General features: G+C 50.2%; 1 protein-coding gene across 6 annotated transcripts; it reads left to right on the forward strand.

Moving 5' to 3' along the window:
- Positions 1-1,606: 1,606 nt before the first annotated feature.
- Positions 1,607-21,849, forward strand: FGR (FGR proto-oncogene, Src family tyrosine kinase). Of its 6 annotated transcripts, none has more exons than XM_036256295.1 (13): positions 1,607-1,782; positions 9,055-9,117; positions 10,176-10,405; positions 10,891-10,993; positions 11,800-11,898; positions 16,332-16,435; positions 16,698-16,847; positions 17,501-17,656; positions 17,760-17,939; positions 18,507-18,583; positions 18,843-18,996; positions 20,563-20,694; positions 20,804-21,849. In XM_036256295.1, the coding sequence occupies exons 3-13, from the start codon at positions 10,186-10,188 to the stop codon at positions 21,010-21,012; spliced, it is 1,584 nt and encodes a 527-aa protein (XP_036112188.1). In that variant the 5' UTR covers positions 1,607-1,782; positions 9,055-9,117; positions 10,176-10,185; the 3' UTR covers positions 21,013-21,849. The 6 variants fall into 6 exon arrangements, with proteins under 6 accessions (XP_036112188.1, XP_036112183.1, XP_036112187.1 ...); XM_036256290.1 differs by having other exon boundaries at positions 1,608-1,782; positions 10,173-10,405; positions 20,804-21,848; XM_036256294.1 differs by lacking the exon at positions 1,607-1,782 and adding an exon at positions 2,891-4,720 and having other exon boundaries at positions 10,173-10,405; positions 20,804-21,848.
- Positions 21,850-22,532: the final 683 nt, after the last annotated feature.

The raw sequence follows: 22,532 nt of genomic DNA on the forward strand, positions 1-22,532 counted from the left end.
GATGTGAGAGAGGCATATCGATTGGTTGCCAACTGCATGGTCTCAGAGGGGTCGAAGGTGAACTGCAACCGAGGTACGTGCCCTTGGCTGGAATCGAACCCGCGACTCTTTGGTCCACAGGCCAACGCTCTAACCGCTGAGCAAAACCGGCCAGGGCCCAATTTGTATTTCAGAAGCAGAAGCAGTTTTGTTTCTCTGTCTATTTGCTTATTTAGTCATTGATTTTTTAAAAATTTTATTCATTTTTAATTATTACTGATTTATTTATTATTATTTATCCTCACCCGAGGACATTTTTCCATTTTTTGTTCAGATAGAGCGGGAGGGAGAGAGAGGAAGAGAGAGAGAGAAACATCGATGTGAAGGGACACATCGAGTGGCTGCCACCTGCACGACCAACCAGGGCCGGGGACAAACTGCAACCGAGGTACGTGCCCTTAGCGGGAACCAAACCCGGGTCTCTCTGGACCGCAGGCCGACGCTCCAATCGCTGAGCCAAACCGGCCAGGGCTGATTTATTTATTATTGATTTGAGGGAGAGAGAGAGGGAAACATTGATTTGTGTTCCACTTATTTATGCATTCATTGATTGCTTCTTTTTTTTTTTTTTCTTTTTATCTTCACCCGAGGACATTTTTCCATTTTTGGTCAGTTAGAGTGGGAGGGAGAGAGAAGAAGAGAGAGAGAGAGAAACATCGACATGAAAGGGACACATAGAGTGGCTGCCTCCCACACAACCCCCAACCAGAGCCGGGGACAAATCTCAAATTGGTTGCTTCTTGTGTGTGCCCTAACCAGAGATAACCCACAAACTTGGCTTATCAGGACAGTGCTCTAACCAATTGAGCTACTTGGCCAGGGCTAGTTCATTCTTTAATTCTTACCTTCAGTTATTTATTCTTTCATTGGGCTTTCATTTGTTCACCTGTGAATTCCTTTGTTCCTGAATAATTCATGTATTTCTATGCCCAGAGAGCCTGTGACCCTGTGCCAGACTCTGCATGGGCACTAGGGGCATTGATAAGAGCCAGACCCAGTCCTTGCTCTTGAGGAAAACATCCCATACCATACATCCTGAAAACCGTGTTCACCAGGGGGAAGGTGTTAAGTATGCTGTTGGGGATGGGGGTGGTGAGGGAAGGCCTCCTGAGGAGGATGGCAAGACTTGGTGACTGGATCTGCGGTGGCTCTGCTGACAGCAGCCTCAGGTCAACTGGCTGTGAGAATTTGGGTAAGGCCTTTTCCCATCTGGTCCTCAGTTTTCCCAGCTGCAAAATGGGGAGAGGCCTTCAGTGACAAAGAACAGTTTCTCTTAACCTCAAATGCAGTGATTCTAAAAGAGCAGGTGCTTCTGGAAGAAAGGAACCTGCTCCTTTCGAAGGGGCCCTTCGGGAAGGCTGTGCTGTAGTTTCAGGTCTGCGGAGAGGAGCTGGGGTGCAGGGACAGGGCTGGGACAGCCGACCCTCGGTAAAGCAGGGTAGGCGGGAAGTGGGGGCGGGCGGGCCTGGGATTTGAGGGCCCCTCCCCACTGCGGGCAGCTGGCTTGGGGCTGGGGCGTGACTGTGAGTTTTCCCCGCCGCCGCCGCCGCCGCCGCCGTCGCGCCGCTGCGGCTGCAAAAGAGAAGTCCGAGACGGCTTCTTCCTCCCTGCCCAGAGGGGACGGCGGTCAGAGGCGGCCAGCACCCCAGTTTTCTCCCCCCACCCCACGTAGGCACCTGTGGCTGCTGGGAGCCCCAGTGACTCACCCTGGGGTCCGTCAGAAGCGACCTCCGCTGGGACCAGGTAGGCCTGGGAGGAAGGGCTGGGGGCGGGAGGGGTAAGGGAATTTAGGGAGGGCAGCAGAGGAAATTGAAGGCCAGGAGTTGAGGGCCAGGGGGTAGCACCCCGAAAAGGCTCTAAGGAGGAAAACCGAGGTCATCTAGAGAGTAAGACCGATAACACTTGGGGAGAAAGCTGAGGGAATACGGGGAAAGCAGATTCCCTAAAAAGGTCTGGTGGAAAAAGCGGAGGGAACCTGTAGAGTGAGATTAATAGAATTTGGGAAGGGGGCTGAGTCGGGGTAGAGGGACTAAGCGGACCTCCGAAAGGGGCTGGGAGAGAAACTGAGGGGACCTTGAAGTGAGAGTTTGGGGACAAGTGCGAGGTCTGGGTGAGGGGAACCAGGTGGGGGGTCTGGGAGGATCAGGTGAGTGAGTTTGCAGGAAGGGGATCAAGAAGAACCATTTCTGGAGGATGCAGAATGTGGGGCGCAATTCCGGGGGTCCATATCTGGAATCGGCAGAAGTCGGAGGCGAAGCCCACAGCCTAGAGGGGAGTGAGTGAAGGCTGTCGCGAATCAACCCCTTAGACCCTCCGCCCCCACACTGGTGGGCGGGTCGCGCAATCCGAGGGGACTCCTTCAAGGAGCTAGAGGTGTGGGTCCCGGCTTCCTGGGGAAGTCCCCGCCCTCGGCAGGGATGGGCCTCTCTGGGTGCCCCCTCCCTGTCCGCAGTGGCGGTCTCGGTCCACGTTCTTCTCGGGATCCGGGAATTGCTGGCCGCCCCGACGGAAATCCTGCCTTTGACCGCGATTGCGGGGAGGGGCTGTCTCCATGGCAACAAAAGGGTGGGGAAGCAGAGCCCAGCCGCTTGGCTGCTGTAGCGCGATGCCTTTGCAGCCCACTTTGGTCCTCGCTTGGCTCCCTTTTTCTTGTTTGTTTGTTTTTCATTGATTTTAGAGAGAGAAAGGGAGGGAGGGGGGGAGGGAGAGAGAGAGAGAGAGAGAGAGAGAGAGAGAGAGAGAGAGAGAGAGAGAGAGAGAGAGAGAGAGAGAGAGAGAGAGAAAGAGACATCTGTTGGTTGCCTCCCGTATGCCACCCCGACCAAGGATTGAACCCTAGCCCTAACCTGGGTATGTGCCCTGACCGGGAATCTGGGAATACAACCCGCCACCTTTTGGTGTATGGGAGGACGCTCCAACCAACTGAGCCACTCTGGCCAGGGATTCACCCCCATGTTGGGTCCTCAGTCCGGGGAGTGCTGCGGGACAGTGGAGTAAGGCAATGATGATCCGTGTTCAAGGATCCTGCGGTCAGCTATCTGCAGTTTCTGGGACTTGATCAGACTGGGCCCTTGATTGCTGTGTGACTTTAAGCTAGTTATGGGGCTTCTCCAGGCCTCATTTTCCTCATTTGAATTATGCTGGGAAGTCATCTCTGCCCCTACCCAGCCCCCACCTGAAATTCCATCCCCAGTCATGAGAATCGGGTTCAGGAAACAGTTTTTGCTAAGTGTCCTGGAGGGGTTAAGAGTTATTTACCCCTTCACCTTCTCAAAAGCATGTGGGGGCTCCAGAAAGCCTGACAGGGCCTCCAGGGCCCAGCACATAGTTGATGTCTAATGAATAAATACATGTGATCTGTTGAGAGCCCATATTGGGAAAGTCAACAAGTTTGAGATCTGTCCCCAACACCCATGGTACCACACCCAGTGATCCTGGGTCCTTTGGCCTTCCGTTTGTGGTGGTGGTGGGAGAGCCCACCTCTGTTTCCACTTCACAGATAAGAAAATGGAGGTTTGGGAATCAATGACTGACAGTGCCAGTGGTAGACACCCAGAGTCCAGGGCATCTTGTTTCTGATATGGTGAAGGTAGTAGCAAGAGCTGAGGCCTGAGTTCCCCCTCATCCCCACCAAATCCCAGATAGCTCTCTGGAATGTGTGAAGGGGAAGCAGTGGAAGAAGGCTTGGGTTTCATGGGCTTCATGGCTGGCTCCTGATCCTCAGTGGGCATGAGGGTGTGAGAGTGTTTGTGAGTAGGGTTTGGCTTTGAGTGAATGAGCATCAGCATGTAAGTATAGGTGTGGGCATTTGGGTATTCTCTCTAGCCACCTGGGGCTGATGTGGAAAAGGATGTGGCTAGATCTTGAAAGGCTGGGTAGGGGGGCTGCAGAGCCAGGACCCTTCTGGCTGGCCTAAGGTGGGACCTGGAGAGGGGGCTTCCTGTCTGACCATACTGTGGAATGTAGGCTCCTGTTCCTTCAGTTCCCCCTGGAACACCCATGCCTCACATCTCCCAAGAATCCGGAATCCTTAAAGACCCCTGCTTTAGAGGCTGATAAGTATGTTTTCATCAACAGATGAAAAACCACTTTTACCCACAAGAAATGGAAAAAATTTCAGCTGACACCCTCAGGACCATATGGAGACTAAAGCTAATGTGGCAAAGATAGGTCTCCTCCCCCTCCCCAGCCCCATCCTTCCCCCACCATACCCCCCACACTGGGGTAGTAACCTCAGATTGGGATATGTCTTCTGTGCCCCTGGGTGTTCAGGGGTGGAGGATGGTAAGGCCTCAAGAAAGGCTGGTGTGAGATGGTTGGAGGTTCAATGAGAGGTGGGGGCCTCAGTGGAGGAGATCAGGGCTCAGTAAGGGCACTGGAGATTGGTGAGGGGTGGAGGGTCTCAGTGAGGGATGAAAACCTTCAGTCAAAGGGAGCAGGTCTTGGTGACTGGTGACAGATGGGGTGCCATGGGGCTGATACCTGCCCCCTGTACCTCCAGCCCTGGCCTGCCCCTGGACAGCCCAGAGCCTTGAGGAGAAGCCGGAACTCTTGCAGGATGGTGGTTTCCTGCCCCCAGTTCTCTTTTGGTGAAATCTCCCGGGCAGCTGTGCCGGCTCAGCCCTCCCATCTCACCCTGGGAACTTCTCTTTCGTCTCAGCCCTACCACTCAGCCTTGGAGGTACTTTCAGTGGCTTGACCGCATTTGGTAGAAGCAACCTCTTGAGGTAGCGATTTCTATTCCTATTTTCTAGGCAAAGAAACTGCAGCTCAGGAAGGTGAACTGACTTACTCAATGTCTCAAGCTAGTTGTCAGATTGGGTAGAATTTGCCCCAAAACTTGTCTCCAGACCCAACAGATACAGTACTTGGCAGAGGTTAGGGGAGAACAGGATATCCTGGGTCTACATCAAAGCCCTGACAAGGCTTTGGGAAGTGTGACCCTTAAGAAAGGATGTATGGGCCTGGGGCTCCTATGTCCAGGAGTAGGAGTGGGAGGGAGGGAGGCTCCCTGCTGGGCGGCCTGCTGCCATAAGGTACTGCAAGGGTGGTGTGTTCAGCTGGCCAGGAGCTGGGTAGGAAGTATGATGTTCCCCTGCTCAGTCTTTGGAGAATACAGCCATGGTGCTGAGAACAGAACTCTGGGCCTGAATTAATAGTCCTGGCTTTGAATACCCTATCTGGCTGTATGATCTCCAGCTAGTCAGTTACCCCCTACACACAAAATTGGGGAGGGGTGACTGATTAATGGTCCCTGGGAGCCATTCTAGCCTTGATGCTTGTGGTTCTCAGCCTCACTTAGCCACTGCACACTGGGCAAGAGCCACATCTCTTCAAGCCTTCTCAACAACTGCACAGAAGGTACAGGTGCAAAAATTGAGGTTCAGAGGGTTTATGTCATTCACCCAAGGTTCCAGAGTTGGGTACGGCCACACAGAAGAAATGTTGAAGGCACCATGGTTAGACCTCAGCTCTGACATCTACAACCTGATTTTGACCCAGATGAGTCTCTGGTAGCTGACTCTTGTCAACCAGATGTTCAAGAGGCATATATATGAACAAAGTCAAGTCCCAATCTGTAAAATAGGGGTAATAATAAAACCCATTTTATAGGGTCACTAAGTGAGATCATGCATGAGAATTGCTTGGATCAACACCAGGCCCTGAATAGGTGTTCAGTAGATTAGCATCTTAAAACTAATAGTTATTGCCTCTCAGACTTCTAGGAAGTAAAAAAATTACTTTCCTAAGATCCCTCTCTCTTTTCTGCTTTTTTTTTTTTAGTTCTGTTTCTGACTCTTTCTCTTCACCTCTACCTTTCTCTTTTTCTGTCTCTCTCTCTACTTCTCATTTCTGTGTCTCTCTTTCTCTTTGTTTCTTTCTGGCAGTGAATTGCTGGAGCCAGCTAGGGCTGGCTCTGGGGAGCTGATTCTGCGAATCTCTTTCCAGCCCAGTGTTCAGGAAGTTAGTTACGTGAAATCAACAGTGGTGGGAATATTTACACCATGGAAATCAGTAAATGTTACAAATCAGGGCCTTTTTTTTTTCTTTTAAGAGTCAGTATACCAGCATATCACACTGGGATTCTCTTTGTCTCTCTGTCTGCATTTATGTCTTCCTGTATCTCTCAATCTCTATCTTTGCCTTTTCATTTTTTATCTCTCCCCATCTCTTTCCTCTGAGAAAGCCATTATGAGCTTGGTCACATTCAGTGTGACCCCCTCACTGCCTTGGGCCATGCCGACACCACACCCTGTGCCCCATACCCTCACCCCACATTCCCCAACCCCCTCAGAGGGCCAAGGCCTAGACATGGACTCTGGTCCCCATCAGGCCGGGAGTGCAAAGCCCAGAGAGCTGACCCTGCTGCCTACTACTCGTGGTGTGGGACCTGCTATGGCTCTTCCCCAGCCCACAGAGCCCTCTGACTCCTTCTCAATGGCTTACAGTTTCTGAACCTCACCCCATTCCAGACATACAGAATTTGGGGCTCCCCTTTGGCTGATTTTAAAACATTGTGGTAATATGTACCCAAGTGGCAACAGTGTATCTATGAGGGGACTCAAAAGGTTGTATAAGTTTGTGTCTTTTATAGAGGGGAGCTCGCCCAGGCTGATTTTGCTCAGTGGTTAGAGCGTCGACCTATGGACCAAAGAGTCTTGGGTTCGAATTCAGTCAAGGGCACATACCTTGGTTGTGGTTCATCCTCGGCCCTGGTTGGGGTCATGCAGGAGGCAACCAGTCGATGTGTCTCTCTCACATCGATGTTTCTCTCTCTCTCTCTCACCCTCTGTCTCTCTCTCTCCCTCTCCCTCCCTCCCACTCTATCTGAAAAAGCAATGGAAAAATATCCTTGGATGAGGATTAAAAAAAAATTAATATAGAAGGGAGCTCTGTGTGGGTCCGCCATCTGGGAGCACTGTATGTCCCTATGGGGGTTCCATGTATCTGCGCATACTTGTAGAAATGGCTGTCAGTATCCATGTCTATGAACAGGCAATGGAAAGAAGTGGCTCTGGTTCTGGAGCCAAATGCCGGGATATATCAACTGTGTGATCTTGGGCAAGTTTCTAAACCTCTCTGTGCCTCTGTTGCCTTATGAATAATAATAACACTTACCTCATAGGGTTGTTATGAGAATAAAATGAGATAATAAATGTGAAGTGTTTAATGCAAGTGGCTGGCACATCGTAAATACTATAAAGTCTGTATATGCTTCGGTTGCAGTTTGTCCCCGGCCCTGGTTGGTCGTGCGGGTGGCAGCCACTCGATGTGTCCCTTCACGTCGATGTTTCTCTCTCTCTCTCCCTTCCTCTCTCTCCCTCCCATTCTATCTGTACAAAAAATGGAAAAATATCCTCAGGTGAGGATAAAAAAAAAAAAAAAAAGTCTGTATATGCTATTCTTGTGGAGAGGGTATGTGTGTGTGTGTAAATCTGTACAGAGGAGCTCAGAGTCTCTGCATGAGGTGCCATGTGTGTGTGTGAAAGTGTGTCAGGAGAGCTATGTGGTTCTGGTTATAGGCCGTGTGTGCCGTTTGAGATATGCATGTGTCTTCCTGTGTGAAGACTTTTATTCTTATCCTGTAACCCTTGTTTTCCTCTTACCCCCATGGTTCCCTCAGTGTCTGAAACCCCTGGATGCCACTCCCACCTCCATTCTCTCCCTGGCCCTCACCAGCCCTGCAACATCCTAGAGCCTTTTAGACACTGGTTTTGCCCCAGGGGAAGGGTCCTGAGGTGAAGATCTCTGCAATGGCTTGGCAAAAGGCCTATTTTAGGTTTCTTACCACAGCCAGCTTCACAGTTCACCACATGGGTGTCAGCCCTGCCTTCCACAGGAGAACAATTACAGTGAAGGGTGAGAGTGGTAGTAGGGCTAGGGTGGATCAGGGTACTGATGTGACAGAGTCATCGGCTAGGCAGCTGGACTTGGTGGATCCAGGAAAGCTTCCCGGAAGAGGTGAGTGGTGATTGGTAGGAGGGGCGGGACCCAGAGAGAAGAGGAGGAAGATATCCATAATGGGAACTGGACTTAGGGGTCAAGAAAGGCAAGGCGAGGGCCCGAGGGCCCCTCTGGGGAAATCAGTGTTCACTGGGTTGAACCCACTTGCAACTCTCCATTCCTCTTACGTCTTAGGAAACTGAGCTCCTTCCCCAGCAGTTCCTCTTTGAGTGTTGCAATGCCAGAGTTTCTGGCGGGGTGTGGGGAGCTTTTGCTCAATGACCTGCTAGCCTGTTGCTCAGGGGACACAGTTACCGGGAAAGGCTGGGCACATTGGTGGGTTCCCCAAGGGATCCTGGTGGCCCTGGCTTCTGACCTGGGCCTTTCCCTGATGTGAGGATAGGACAAGCACTGGAGGTAGGTGTCCAATTTTTACTCTGCCACCAGATGTAGCCGTGGGCTGCCGGGGTTTACCAGCCCAGACTGGGAGCAGAGGCAGCTTCCAAAGGAAGGAGACAGTGTTTTTAGGAGACAGTGACTGGCAATCCAAGGATGAGCTGAGCATGGCTTGATAGAAATCCAATTAGAGAAATGGATCTAACACTAAAATATGAGTGTCCAAGTGTTCAAGTCTGTTTACTTGAGAGGCAGCCTCTGTGTGTGTGTGTGTGTGTGTGTGTGTGTGTGTGCGCGCACGCGCTCATATTACTATGCATCAGAGTTTAGGCTTGTGTGAGAGTTGGTGTTGGTATGCAGTGGTGTTGTTTAGCACACTAATGCAAGTGTGTGCTGTGTTGGTGTGTGACTGTTGCTGGTGTGTGTTACTATATGTAGTAGTGTGTTGGTGTGTCAGGTGGATATGAGTGTGAGGGAGTCAGTGTGGGGGGTATATCCTGTGTGAGGGTGAATGTGTCAGTGTGCCAGGGGCGGCGGGAAGGGAAATGAAGGCAGAAGTCATGCTGGGGCAGAGCCCAGGCCTTCTAGCTTCCTGAAGAGTGCAGGAGCCAGCAACTGGCTTTCAAGAACATTGGCAGAACCTTCATCTTCTATGTCCTTCTGTCTCCCCCTCAGGTCTCTGGCCCCTCCCAAGGACCATGCTGCAGCCCAATTGACCAAGGAGTAGGGGCCTGAGGGGTGAGTGAGGCGAGTGGGAATGGAGGGCTTTCTGTACTCAGGAGCCCTTCCCCAAAAGTCATCGGCTTTGAGGGTTGGGAACTCGTGTTGGGGTGGCCTTTTAGGGCCCCACAACTCCTCATAGCCCCCTCCTCCTTCAAGGGCCTTGTTGCTAGGTAACAGATAGGGGAGCCAGAATGAGGCAGCTTGAGAGGCCAGAGGCTGGACCCACAACAGGAAATGGCCTTGATCACCCTCTGTTGGGAATCTCCAGATACAGGCACACAGCCCTCACACACATTCACTCACACACACACACATGCATAACATGCACATATAAAGAAAGACACACACATATGCACAGAGACAGTCACACATATTTCCACAGAGCTACAGACACAGACAGGCATAGATACTCCCACACAGGGCTATGCACATGGTGATAACACACACAGAGGCACCTACTCACACAGACCTGCGTGCACAGGAATCCACACACATAGGCACACACAGGCACACACAGGCACACTCATTCACACTCTCACAGAAACACGTACATATGTACACAATCATAAGACATGAGCACACACAGGGCCATCCCATACACAGATATGTACATGCACTTACATACACAGACACTCACATGCACATACACACACAGACACATACCCATACACAAACTCACAAATACTTAGAGACACACAAAAGATACACACACAAGCACTGTGAAGGAGTCACAGAAAGACAACATATTGAAGCAATAAGTGGCAAAAATATATAAATAAGCACAGCAACATTTGGGAGCAGAAAACCAGCCCCAGTGAGGATACACATACTCCCTCCAAATACACTAAAGCAGCTGGTAGGTAGATCCAAGGGTAGCCCTGCCCAGCTTTACCCCTCACCAGGGAGGACCCCTTATTCCAGACTTGAGAGGGAAAGCTGCATGCTGTGACAGAGTCATTGGCTAGACAGCTGGACCTGGCGTTGTGTATGTGTGTGTGCCCCTGTGCATATGTGCACAGGGTGGCATATCTGGCAGAAGCCCCCGAATGAGGCATGCCCCCATTTTTTAGCAGGACACCTGGAATGGGCTGTGTGTTCTGCAAGAAGTTGGAGCCGGGGCACAAGGACGAAGTTGGCCTGGAAGGGGACTTCAGGAGCTATGGGGCTGCAGACCGCTATGGCCCTGACCCTACTCAGGCCCAGCCTGTGTCCTCCTTTGCCCATATCCCCAACTACAACAACTTCTGCCCTCAGCCCACCAGCCCTGCCTTCTTTGATGGGAGCACCATCAGGGGAATCTCAGGTGAGTCCAGGAGGCTGGAGGCAGGAACTGCCTGGGCCCTGGGAAAAGGGGAGATGTGGACTTGTCCTTAGGAGCCTCCAGTGTGACATGGGAAACACAGCCCGGCTTTCAGCGTGCACCCTGAGCAGATACAGACAGCCCTACCCTCAGAAACCCATCTGTGGGCAAATAGCTCTGTCCCAGTTTGAGAGAGGGACCCTTATGACAGATACAGTTGGGAAGTCTTCTTGGAGGGGAAGAGGAGTTGGTGACCTGGCAACTCCCCAGGTTGGGAGGGATGGTCTTGAAGGTGTGTGTCTTGAATCCAACGGAGGCCAAGCTGTGAAGCCCAAATTGGAAATCCATGGGACTCTAGAGGCCTTTGGGAAGCAGGACACAGTGGCGGGAAGGCACAGCGCCTGGCGGGGGAATAGGGCTCTACAAGTGCAGTCCCCTTGGTGCCCCCATCCTGCGTCCTACTCTGCTAAGTAGCCCTCACTCTGCAGGGACTGGGGTGACCTTGTTCATCGCCCTGTACGACTATGAGGCCCGGACAGAAGATGACCTCACTTTCACCAAAGGCGAGAAGTTCCACATCCTGAACAATACGTAAGTACCAGGCCACTCAGCTCTGGGCATGGTCTGGATTGAGAGCAGGACCCAAAGAGGAATTCTTCCTGGTCCCTATCCCCAGAAAGCTCCAGCTTAGTTGGAGACACAGATACTTGACAATAACAACACTGGGTGATTGCCACTATGTAAGGGGAGCATGAGGAACTATGGGCACAGAAAGAACACCAAACATGGGATCCAGGGTGGTGGTGATCAGGGCAGGCCTTCTGGAGGAGTAATTTCTAAGCTGAGAGTAGAGAAATGAATAGACATGAAAGGAAGAGGTGAGAAAAGAGGGAGAGAGAGTCAGAGAGAATGAGACTAAATGATGACTTATGGAAACCACAAAGTGGTTCAGTCCAGGTGGGTCATAAAGTATGAGGTGCTGAACAGAGAGAGCGGAGGCTGGAGAGGTGGGTGTGAGCATATCCGCAGGGCTTCATAAGCCATGTTGAGGAGTCTGGATATTATCCAGAAGGAAATATGTAGCCACTGAGGGTGGGGTTCAGTGGGGAAGTGATCTAGTTAGCTGTCCATTGCCTACCCAAACCCAGCCCAGTGCTGGAGCCAGAGGAGAAAGTCAGAAGGCCCAGGTGTTCCCAAATATATTTCTTCTGCAAGGAACAGTCTCCTGGGGCAGCAGTAGAGGCTGGGGTCAGAACAGACAAAAGCCCTGGGGTGTGTGTCCAAGGTCAGGCATTGGCAGGACCAGTCTCTACCTGATCCTTTGTGTGGCCCTGCCTGGCCCCACGGTATCCCAGGGGGCTAGGTTGCTGCTGATACCCCTTGTTCTGTGCCTGCAGTGAAGGTGACTGGTGGGAGGTTCGTTCCCTCAGCTCTGGACGAACTGGCTACATTCCCAGCAACTATGTGGCCCCTGTGGACTCCATCCAGGCTGAAGAGTGAGTAGAGGTTGAGGGGAGACCAGCCCTATGAACAGTATTCTGGAGTCCAGACTCAAGGTTATCTCTTGGGCAAGTCACAGCTCCATTCTATCTCCTATCGATAATTCTGTAAGGTAATTGTGGGAATAAAAGAAGATCATGATAGTAATAGTAGATGATACTTACCTAGCATGTACTATGATCTGGGCACTATTCAAGTGATTTCTGTGTATTAATGGAGTTAGGAACTAATATTATTCTGTTTTACAAATGAGGAAATAAGGCACAGAGAAATTAAATATCCTACCCAAGTTCACAAAGCTAGTAAGTAGGTAGAGCTGGTATTTGAACCCAGATCATCTGGCTGCATTTGCTCAGCATCATACATATTTTCTCTCAGTGATAACAACAGTGCATGAGTTTTTTTTTTTTTTTTTTTAATTAAATGTATTGGGGTGACATTGATTAATATGATTATATAGTTTTCAGGTGGTTTCTATGTTACAAGATCTGTATATTGCTCTGTGCGCCCACCAACCAAAGTTAAATCACCTTCCTTCACCATATAATTAGGCCCCCGTCTCCCTCCCCACCCCTTCCCTTTCGTTCTGGAAACCACCAAACTGCTATTTGTGTTCACGTTTCAGTTTTATATCCCATATATGAGGGAAATCCTATGATTCTTAGCTTTTTCTGCCTTACTTTACGTAGCATAATATTCTCAAGATCCACCCATGTTGTTGCAAATGGCAGTATTTCATCCTTTCTTATGACTGAGTAGTATTCCATTGTGTATATGTCCCACATCTTCTTTTTCCAATCCTCTATCGCAGAACACTTTGGTTGTTTCTTTGTCTTGGCCACCGTGAATAATGCTGCAATGAACAACAGGGGTGCATATATCTTTGTGAATACATGTTTTAGAGTTTTTCAGGTATATACCCAAGAGAGGGGTTGCTGGGTCATATGGCAGCTCTATTCTTAAATTTTTAAGGAATTGCCAGTCTACTTGGTTGTACCAGTCTACATTCCCAACAGCAGTGAATGAGGATTCCCTTTTCTCCACAACCTCTCCAACACGTATTGTCTTGTTAATAATGGCAATTCTAACAGGTGTGAAGTGGTATCTCATGGTAGTTTTGATTTGCATTTCCCTAATTGCTAGTGAGGTTGAACATCTTTTCATATATCTGTTGGCTGTTTGTCTTCTTGGGAGAGGTGTCTGATCAGGTCCTCTGCCCATTTTTTTATTGGGTTCTTTATATATTTTGGATATTAAATCTTTGTTGGAGCTATTGTTTGCAAATATCATCTCCCATTTGGTCAGCTGCCTCTTTATTTTGTTGTTGGTTTCTTTTGCTATGCAGCTTTTTAGTTTGATATAGCCCCATTCATTTCTTTTGCTTTTACTTCCCTTGCCTTTGGGGTCAAGTTCATAAAATGTTCTCTATGGCCAAGGTCCATAAGTGTGGTACCTATGTTTTCTTCTATGTAATTTATTATTTCAGGTCTTATATTTAGGTCTTTGAACCAGTTTGAATTAATTTTTGTACATGGTGACAAACTATAATCTAGTTTTATTCTTTTGCATATGGTTTTCCAATTTTCCCAGCACCATTTATTGAAGAAGCTATCTTTACTCCATTGTGTGTTTCTGACTCCTTTGTCAAAAATTATATGTCCATGTACATGTGGTTTTATATCTGGGCTCTCAGTTCTGTTCCACCGAGTTGTCTGTTTCTCTAACAATATGATGCTGTTGCGTGGGCTTTAAAAAAAATTGTAAAGTGCTAAACAAATGCAAGGGGATATTACTTAGAATTAAATCTATTAAGAAGGCAGGGATTATTCATGGAGTACCTTTACATACTTGAGATACTGCTACAGGTGCATTGCCCACCTTGATTCATTTACTTCTCACATTACTGATCTTACTGTTGTCCCCATTTTGCAGATGAGGAAACTGAGGCTCATCAATATTTTTAAGCTATCTATCTATCTATATAAATACGTATATATGCATATATAAAATATGTATATATGTGTGTGTATGTGTATATATACATACATATATGTATGAAATATACATACATATATATGAAAAGGAAAGATTGAAGAGACTGCAGAGTGAGAATCAGCAGGACTTGGTGACTGATTTGCCACTGGGGTACGGGGAATGGAAGGAATCCAGGGTGACCTAAAGTCTCCGTGAAGAATTGGGTGGTTGATGGTGACATTTGCTAAAGTGGGAAACATAGGAGCAGGTCAGTTTCTACGGGGGGCTTGTTTGGTTAAGTTTCATGGATAGGAACACCCAGTGGAGGAGGAGGAGGAGACTGCCAGCAAGTAGATTCAGTTGAACTTTATGGAGGGTGTCCAGCCCATGCCAAGCCAGGCCCTGAATTAGCCTAGAGAAAGGGGCATCTTCTTCTGATTGACACTAAGGCTCTTAGTTTGTTTGCTGTGCCTCTTGCCTCTGGCACACTTGGGCTGGGGTGGAAATTTGGGACTCTTCAGAGTGGAAATGATAATTAAAGCTGTACAGGAGGGTAAAGGAAGAGGGAGGAATATGAGAGAGATTGACCCTAGGACCCAACTTTGAAGAAAGTTGCCCAAGAAGAAGGAGCCACTGGAAAACCAGGCCAGGCCATGTCAACCAAGAGGGCAGAGGAGAGGTTTCAGAAAACAAGAGAAATGAGTATCAGAGGATTCCACTGGATTTGGCAATGGGGGTGACCTTTGTGAGAGATCTCTCTTTGTGAAGTGGGGTGGAGGCCAGACAGCAGAGCCTGGGAAGGAGTAGGAGGTAAGGAAGTGGAGACCCAAGTGTGAAGTGCTTTTTCAAGTGAAGGGAAAAGGAGAGAGATAATAGAATGTTGATGGCAAGGTAGGGCTTAGACAGTTTCCTTTGGGGAAGGAATAAATGTAGGCATATGTAGATGTTAGTGGTATGGAGAGGCTGCAGATGGGGGTTGGTTGGTGGAGAGGTGTTTCTGAGAAGGGGGCGGGCGGGTGGACAGGGTCCAGAGCTCAAGTGGGGTGAGCTTCTGTGGAGGATAGTAAGAGGCATGGAGGAGAGGAGGGGTGATGATGCAGAAGATGGGAGGTTTGTGGGGTTCATGCTTGTGTCCACATCTTGGGGGTAGTGTCATGAAGTCCTGAGAAGCACTAGGTGCAGTGTCACTGTTAAAAATAGTGTGGTCATTAAGAGTGCAGGCCCTAGAGCAGACAGCTTGGGTTCCTATTCTGGCAACACAGCTTAAGAGCCTGTGGCTTTGGTCAAGTTGCTTAACCACAAGGTATCTCAATTTCCTCTCCTGTCTAATGGGGATTAATAATAGTACTTACCTCACAGCATTGTTATAAGAATTAAATGAATACATGTATGTATTAAAGCAGAGCCTGACATGAAATAAGTGCTGTTATTATTAAGGAAGTAACTAATGTTGTGGGTGTGGGTGGGAGCAGGGCTCTGAAAAAACTTGGAAATGTGTCTTGTCTACACAGTCCTTCGACAGTTCTTCCTTCTCCATCCTGCCTACCCTCCTGGATACTCCATTTGCCAATGCTTTTCCCTGTTCCCCAAAATGTACCTAGTACCCAGGTGTGGGATGACAACTTCAGAGTTCACTGAGACTGCCACCTCCCTTGATTTGAAAACTATGCTCCTTTTAATTGAGCCCAAGATGGTCATGAGCCAATTTAGTGATTGAATGACATCTGATTCTTTTGTGGCAGCTATGGTCACTTCATCTCCCCAGTGTACTCCCACAGTTGGTTTGAGGCTACAGTTCAGTCACGGAAGAATATCCAAGAGAGAACAGGAATGCTCAAGGCCTGAAGTTGAAGTTGAGACTTAGAACAATATCCAAATTTAAGAACGGAGGAAAAGCAGCGGTTGGAGCCAGGCAGGAGCAGTCAGAAAGAGGGGAAGAGAGGCAGGAGTGTTGTTCTGGAAGCCAAAGGAGGAAAGGGTTTGCAGGTGGGTGTGGGGAGAGGGATCTGAGTGACTGCCTGGGATGGTGTGAAAAGAATGAGGAGTGGACTGCAAAGGATTTCAAACACAGCTTACCGCAGGCCTCACAGGCAGGTCACTTCTCTCCCAGCCTCAAGTTCCTCATCTATAAAATGAACTCATGGAAGAGCAATAATGAGATGGAATGATGGACTGGTGGCACCCTGATGAGGTCACTAGCAATTTTAATCCAAGAGAAAGCCAGAAAGTCGAGAGGAGAAGCCTAACCATTATTGGGCACCTACTGTGTGCCAAGCATTCTAATTCCCCTTTTCTGTGATCCTCACGCCCAGGCTGTGAAGTAGGTGTACGAGCCCCCTTTCACGGGTGAGGACACTGAATATTGGCTTGTGAGGTGACTTTTCTTTCCCAGGAGGCTGACTTGGGGGCAGAACTGAGTGTGTACCTCCTGACTCTTGCTGGCCCTTCCCAACAGGTGGTACTTTGGAAAGATCGGAAGGAAGGATTCGGAGAGGCAGCTGCTCTCCCCTGGCAATCCCCAGGGAGCCTTTCTCATTCGGGAGAGCGAGACCACCAAAGGTGGGAGCTATGCCATAGCTGGCCCTGGACCGGGACAGCCTAGCCATTAGGATAGGGCTAGGAGCAGTTGGTGGGGATAAAAGTGATGGGGTGGGCTTGGGTCAGGGTCAAGACTGGGACAAGGTGGAGGGGCAGAGTTAAGACTGGGACTGGGTTCAAGGGATGTGGCCATCCAACTTCAGAGTTTCCAGTCTTTGGGGCCTGTCCTGGCTTCCAGACTGGGCTCAGGGAAAGCAGGCCTGAAGGTGACCCCTCCCAACAGGTGCCTACTCTCTGTCCATCCGGGATTGGGACCAGGCCAGAGGTGATCACGTGAAGCATTACAAGATCCGAAAGCTGGACACGGGTGGCTACTACATCACGGCGCGGGCCCAGTTTGACTCAGTGCAGGAGCTGGTGCAGCACTACATGGGTGAGGGTGGGCCCTTGGGGCTGGTGTGTGCTGCAAATCCCTGACCCAACCCACTGAGACTGAGGCCCAGAGGGGTCTCCAAAGCGGGAGTGGCAGGCCAGGACTAGAACCCAATCTGGGCTCTCACCCAGGCTACTGCTCTGTAGGATTCCAGAAACTGGGGCTGAGGCTGTTCATTCCAGAGTGAAGAGGTGCCCCCTAATGCCTGAGCTGGGTAGGAGGCAGAACAGGACTGACTTGGAATATGGACTGCCTGGTTAAGGGGAACGTGGGAATCATGCCCAGGTTTCTGCTTTGGTTGATTAGGGAAAGGGTGAGGGCCATGGAAGAGTGAGGGTTGCATGTCCACATCTTTGTGTGGAATCCTCAACTCCATTTCCACCTGTCAGAATCCCACCTTCTTCTTGGAAACCCAGCTGGCCACATTCTATGAGAAGCCCCCCAGTCCTTACAGGGATCACCTCACCCTCTTGGTGCCACCTCCTTCCCTGGGCGCCAACATGTTTACCTACTCAGTGGGACGAGTTGCCTCTGCCCTGGCCTGTGACCTCACCTGTGGCCTAGTTCCTTATAATTGCTCTTGGAGGCTGGGGTGGGATGAGGAATGGGGGCCGTTCAGGCCCTACTGTGACCTCCAACACCCGGCTCCCCAGAGGTGAACGACGGGCTGTGCCACCTGCTCACAGCGGCCTGCACGACCATGAAGCCGCAGACGCTGGGCCTGGCCAAGGACGCCTGGGAGATCCACCGCAGTTCCATCACGCTCGAGCGCCGGCTGGGCACCGGTTGCTTCGGGGATGTATGGCTGGGTACGGAGGTCCCAGGGGCCGGGGCCGGGGCCGGGGCCTGGGGCCGGCGCGAGGGCTTGGGCTGGCAGGGAGCCGGTCCTGACGAGCCGTGGGCGCTCGGCAGGCACGTGGAACGGCACCACGAAGGTGGCGGTGAAGACGCTGAAGCCAGGCACCATGTCCCCGAAGGCCTTCCTGGAGGAGGCGCAGGTCATGAAGTTGCTGCGACACGACAAGCTGGTGCAGCTGTACGCCGTGGTGTCGGAGGAACCCATCTACATTGTGACGGAGTTCATGTGCCACGGTGAGGAGCGGGGCGGGGGCGAAGGCCGGGGACTGGGGGGAGGCCGGGATTTGGGACGAAGTTAAGGTTAGTGTCTCTAGGGGAGGGACTTGGGTGGCGATCTGTGATGGGACGAAGCAGAGTCCGAGAGAGGCGCCTGAGAAGTGAGACCACAAGAGTGCTGGGCACGGGGGCCGGGTCAAATTAGACAAGACTGGGGTCAGGGTCTGGGTGCAGAGCCGCGGGCGTGGGGTGTGGTCAGTTGGTGGGTGGGGCTTGGGCGAGTGAAGGCGGGATCTGAGATGAGGTAGGGTCTGGGGAGGAGTCTGTGTGGGGCGTGTCTGGGGGAGGACATAGGAAGAGAAGCAAAGAGCTGGGGTCAGAGTCAGGGTGTCTGTGGATGGGGCCCGGGTAAGATTTGAGAAGGGTTGGGGTACCTGAGTGGGGGCGGATCTAAATGAGAGGGCTGGGAGCAAGGGACGGGGCTGTAGAGATGGGTTCTAGCTAGGGGTGGGGTTAAGGGAGACCAGGCTGGCCTGGAACTGAGAGCAGGGTCTTGCAGCTGATTTTTTGGGTTCCTCTCCCCAGGTAGCTTACTGGAATTCCTCAAGGACCGAGAAGGCCATGATTTGAAACTGCCCCAGTTGGTGGACATGGCAGCCCAGGTAAACTGGGACAGCAGTCTTCATTTCTCAGACACCCCTCCTGTTAACCTTCCACACATCCCTGTGCCCTTAAATCCCTGTGCCCTTAGCACTTAGCCTACCCCTGGACATGAAACCCCACCCACTGCATCAGCTGTGCAAGCAGAGGCAGAGAGCGTTGGCCATCTCTGAGCCTCCCTCTCCTCATTTGGAAAGTTGGTTTTCAAATGATCTGTCACATAGCCCTGGTGTTCCCATCTCTCCATACCTTGGCCCCCAGGTAGCTGACGGCATGGCCTACATGGAGCGCATGAACTACATCCACCGTGACCTGAGGGCAGCCAATATCCTCGTAGGGGAGCGGCTGGTGTGCAAGATTGCTGACTTTGGGCTGGCCCGTCTCATTAAGGATGATGAGTACAACCCCCGGCAAGGTGCCCTGCCTCATCCCACCTTGGGCCTCACATACTCAGGAACTCTTCCCCAACCCAGACCATCTGGGACACTCCTATTCTGATGTAGTATAAGAGGCAACTCTGGGTTCAAATCCAAGCTCCTCCACTTATTAGCCATGTGGCCTTGGCAAGTCATCTAACTTCTGTGAGCTATCTTTTCTCATCTGTAAAATAAAAACTCTCAGCCCTGGCCGGTTTGGCTCAGCGGTTAGAGCGTAGGCCTGCGGTCCCGAGAGACCTGGGTTCGGTTCCTGCTAAGGGCATGTACCTCGGTTGCAGTTTGTCCCCAGCCCTGGTTGGGTCGTGCGGGTGGCAGCCACTCAATGTGTCCCTTTCACATCGATGTTTCTCTCTCTCTTCCTTTCTTTCCCTTCCACTCTATCTGAACAAAAAAATGGAAAAATGTCCTCAGGTGAGGATAAAAAAAAAGAAAACTCTCAGACAACAGTAAGCCAACAAATATTTATCAAGCACCTACTATGTGCCAGGTACTACTGTAATTCTCAAGTGAAACACAAAAAGTATCATCGCATGAACTCTGTAGCCAGAATGCCTGGGTATGAACCCTAACCACCTATAAACTGTGTGGTCTGCCTCCTTTTCCTTATCTGTATAATAAGGATTATAAAAGTAGGTATCTCAAGGGGTTTTTGTGAGGTTTAAATGAGTTAATGCATGTAAATCACTTAAGACAGCACCTGGCATGTAGTGAAGGCTGTACAGCAGGTCCTCGAATAATGTCAATTTGTTCAACGTCGTTTTATTATAATATTGATGAGAAAAATTTAATTTCCGGCTGGGACCACTGTCTGCGTGGAGTTTGCATGTTCTCCTCATGCCTTTATGGGTTTTCTCTGGGTCCTCTGGTTTCCTCCCTCGTCCCGAAGCTGTGCATGTGAGGTGAATGGGCGTGTCTACACCGGCCCTGTCTGAGTGAGCGTGTGTGAGCGCACCCTGCAATGCAAGGGCGTCCTGCTCAGGGTGGGGTCCCGATTTGTGTCCTGAGCTGCTGGGAGAGGCTTCAGTTACCCTCGACCCTAAACTGGAATAAGCAGATTAGAAAATAATTATCCTATGTGGTTTTATTCATTGTTCTTAAATGTATGTACAGCTCACATTTATTTTAATGTTTAATATTGGAAGTGTTTGGGATCTTTATTTAGAAGTTTGGTGATGTTTTGTGTCCAGATATATGCCGCAGGAACTTAACTCTTGTTTTTATCAATTATTAGCCTAAGGTAAAATTGGTTTTCTTATACATCATTTCACTTAAAGTTGCACTTTCCAAGAATCTATTAACAGCATTGAGTGAAGACATACTGTACAAGTGTTAGATGTTATTATTATGAGAATTTACAATGTTTGTAAAGTGCCCAGCACTATACTAGACATATAGTAGGTGCTGGTTAAATACTGGATCCTTTCTGTTATGTCCAGAGACCTCTGTGCTCAGGGTCCCCAACCTTAAAGACACCATTCTTTTAATCCAGCTGTTCCCAGGAACTCCCCTCTCACTGGCTTTCCCTTCTCCTCCAATCTTTCCAGGGACCAAGTTTCCCATCAAGTGGACAGCCCCAGAGGCTGCCCTTTATGGTCGATTCACCATCAAATCAGATGTGTGGTCCTTTGGAATCCTACTCACTGAACTCATCAGCAAGGGCCGAGTCCCTTACCCAGGTTTGCTGGGGAGTGGGGAGGTGGAAGGGTGGTCATGGAGAAGGACTTCCTCCTGGCTGCTTCTTTGGGAGGGGCTAGACCCCCTAACTGATGGAGCCTCATCTTCTAGGCATGAATAACCGGGAAGTGTTGGAACAGGTGGAGCATGGCTACCACATGCCGTGCCCCCCAGGCTGCCCAGTATCCCTGTATGAGGCCATGCTGCAGACCTGGCGTCTGGACCCAGAGGAGAGGCCTACGTTTGAGTACCTGCAGTCCTTTTTGGAGGACTACTTCACCTCCTCAGAACCCCAGTACCAGCCTGGGGATCAGACATAGCCTGTTTGGGCATCCGCTACCTCTCTCGGGGTGCCCACAAGCCCTTTTCAATCCCCACATCTCTAGTCCCAAAGCCCCCAGGCTTAGAACCCTGTAGAGTCCTGGTATGTCCGAGCAAGCAGGTCGCTTTGATGCCATGGAGGGCAACCCACTCATTTTTAAAACGGGCAAATAGAGGCTCAGAGATTACCCCTCACCCAGTGTGGTCCCAGGCACTATTTCTGTCCTTCCAATTTAGGGCCCTATGTGCCTCTAGTCTCCCTCTCTCCCTCCCCCCCCAAAAAATGCTCAGATCTTGTCTAGTTATTTATAAAACTATATCATTTCCTTCACCTCCCATCCTGCATTCCTACCCTGTCCTCCCATCCTGCATTTTTACCCTGTCCTCCCATCCTGGTCCAGGACTCTAGAATTCACCTCCTACTCAATTTTCTCGTATAAGTTACAAAGAGAAGGAAAAGCTTTGCTGGATCCCTTTCCTGCTGGTGTATCCTGTAGTCCAGGACTGGAGTCCAAGGCCCAGACTGAGGAAGAGGGTTGCGGAGGGCTCTCTTCACCCCCAAATCATGTGTGTGTTTATTGATTTTGTAAATAAGAAAATGATTATATGAATCCTCCAGCTATGAAAATCCCTTTCTTTGGGGGGAGTGATGATCAGTAGGAGGTGAGTGGGGCTGCTTAGGCTGCTGGAAAGAGGAGGGTGTGAGAGAGTGCCCTAATACCTCCTAAGCATAGAGTACCCAAGGGGTGTTTTAGGACCCAAAAGTCCTGATGCTTGGCCTCACTGACTTTAGAACAAGTTGAAAGATGGATACAGAAGACAGGTGGCTAGAGAGCAAAATGTCACCTTCAGCCCTGGCCAGCATTGCTCAGTGGTTAGAGCATCAGCCTGCGCACCAGAGGGTCGCAGGTTCGATTCTCAGTCGAGGGCATGTACCTGGGTTGCAGGTTTGATCCCCAGCCCTGGTCAGGGTGCCTGCAGATGCAACTAATCGACATGTCTCTCACATTGATGTTTCTCTCTCTCTCTCTCTCCCCTTACCCCCACCCTTTCACTCTCTCTAGTGAAGATTAACAGCAACAAAAATGTCACCTTCATTACTAATGTGGCTTTCAATCTGCATGCAATGGATTTGCTAATTTTTATTTTTCTTTATTGATATTTTAGAGAGAGAGGAAGGAAGAGGGAGAGAGAGAGAGAGAAACATCGATGAGAGAGAATATCGATTGGCCGCCTTCAGCACGCCCCCCCACTGAGAATCGGGCCCACAACTTGGGTGTGTGCCCTGACCTGGAATCGAACTGGTGACCTCTTGGTGCACGGGTCGATGCTCAACCACTGAGCCACACCGGCCAGGCAGTTTGCTGATTCTTTACTTGATTCCCACAGATTTACTGTTCATCACAGGTATAGCAGCAGGCCTCTCCCAATAGGGGGAGTGGGGGAAGGTCACAGTGGACCCTCTGCAGCTCCCCAAAAAGAAGACAGAAGAAGGGGAGAGGAAAGGCCTGACAATTAG

Source organism: Molossus molossus, unplaced genomic scaffold, assembly GCF_014108415.1.
Source record: "Molossus molossus isolate mMolMol1 unplaced genomic scaffold, mMolMol1.p scaffold_m16_p_12, whole genome shotgun sequence".
Lineage (NCBI taxonomy): Eukaryota > Metazoa > Chordata > Mammalia > Chiroptera > Molossidae > Molossus > Molossus molossus.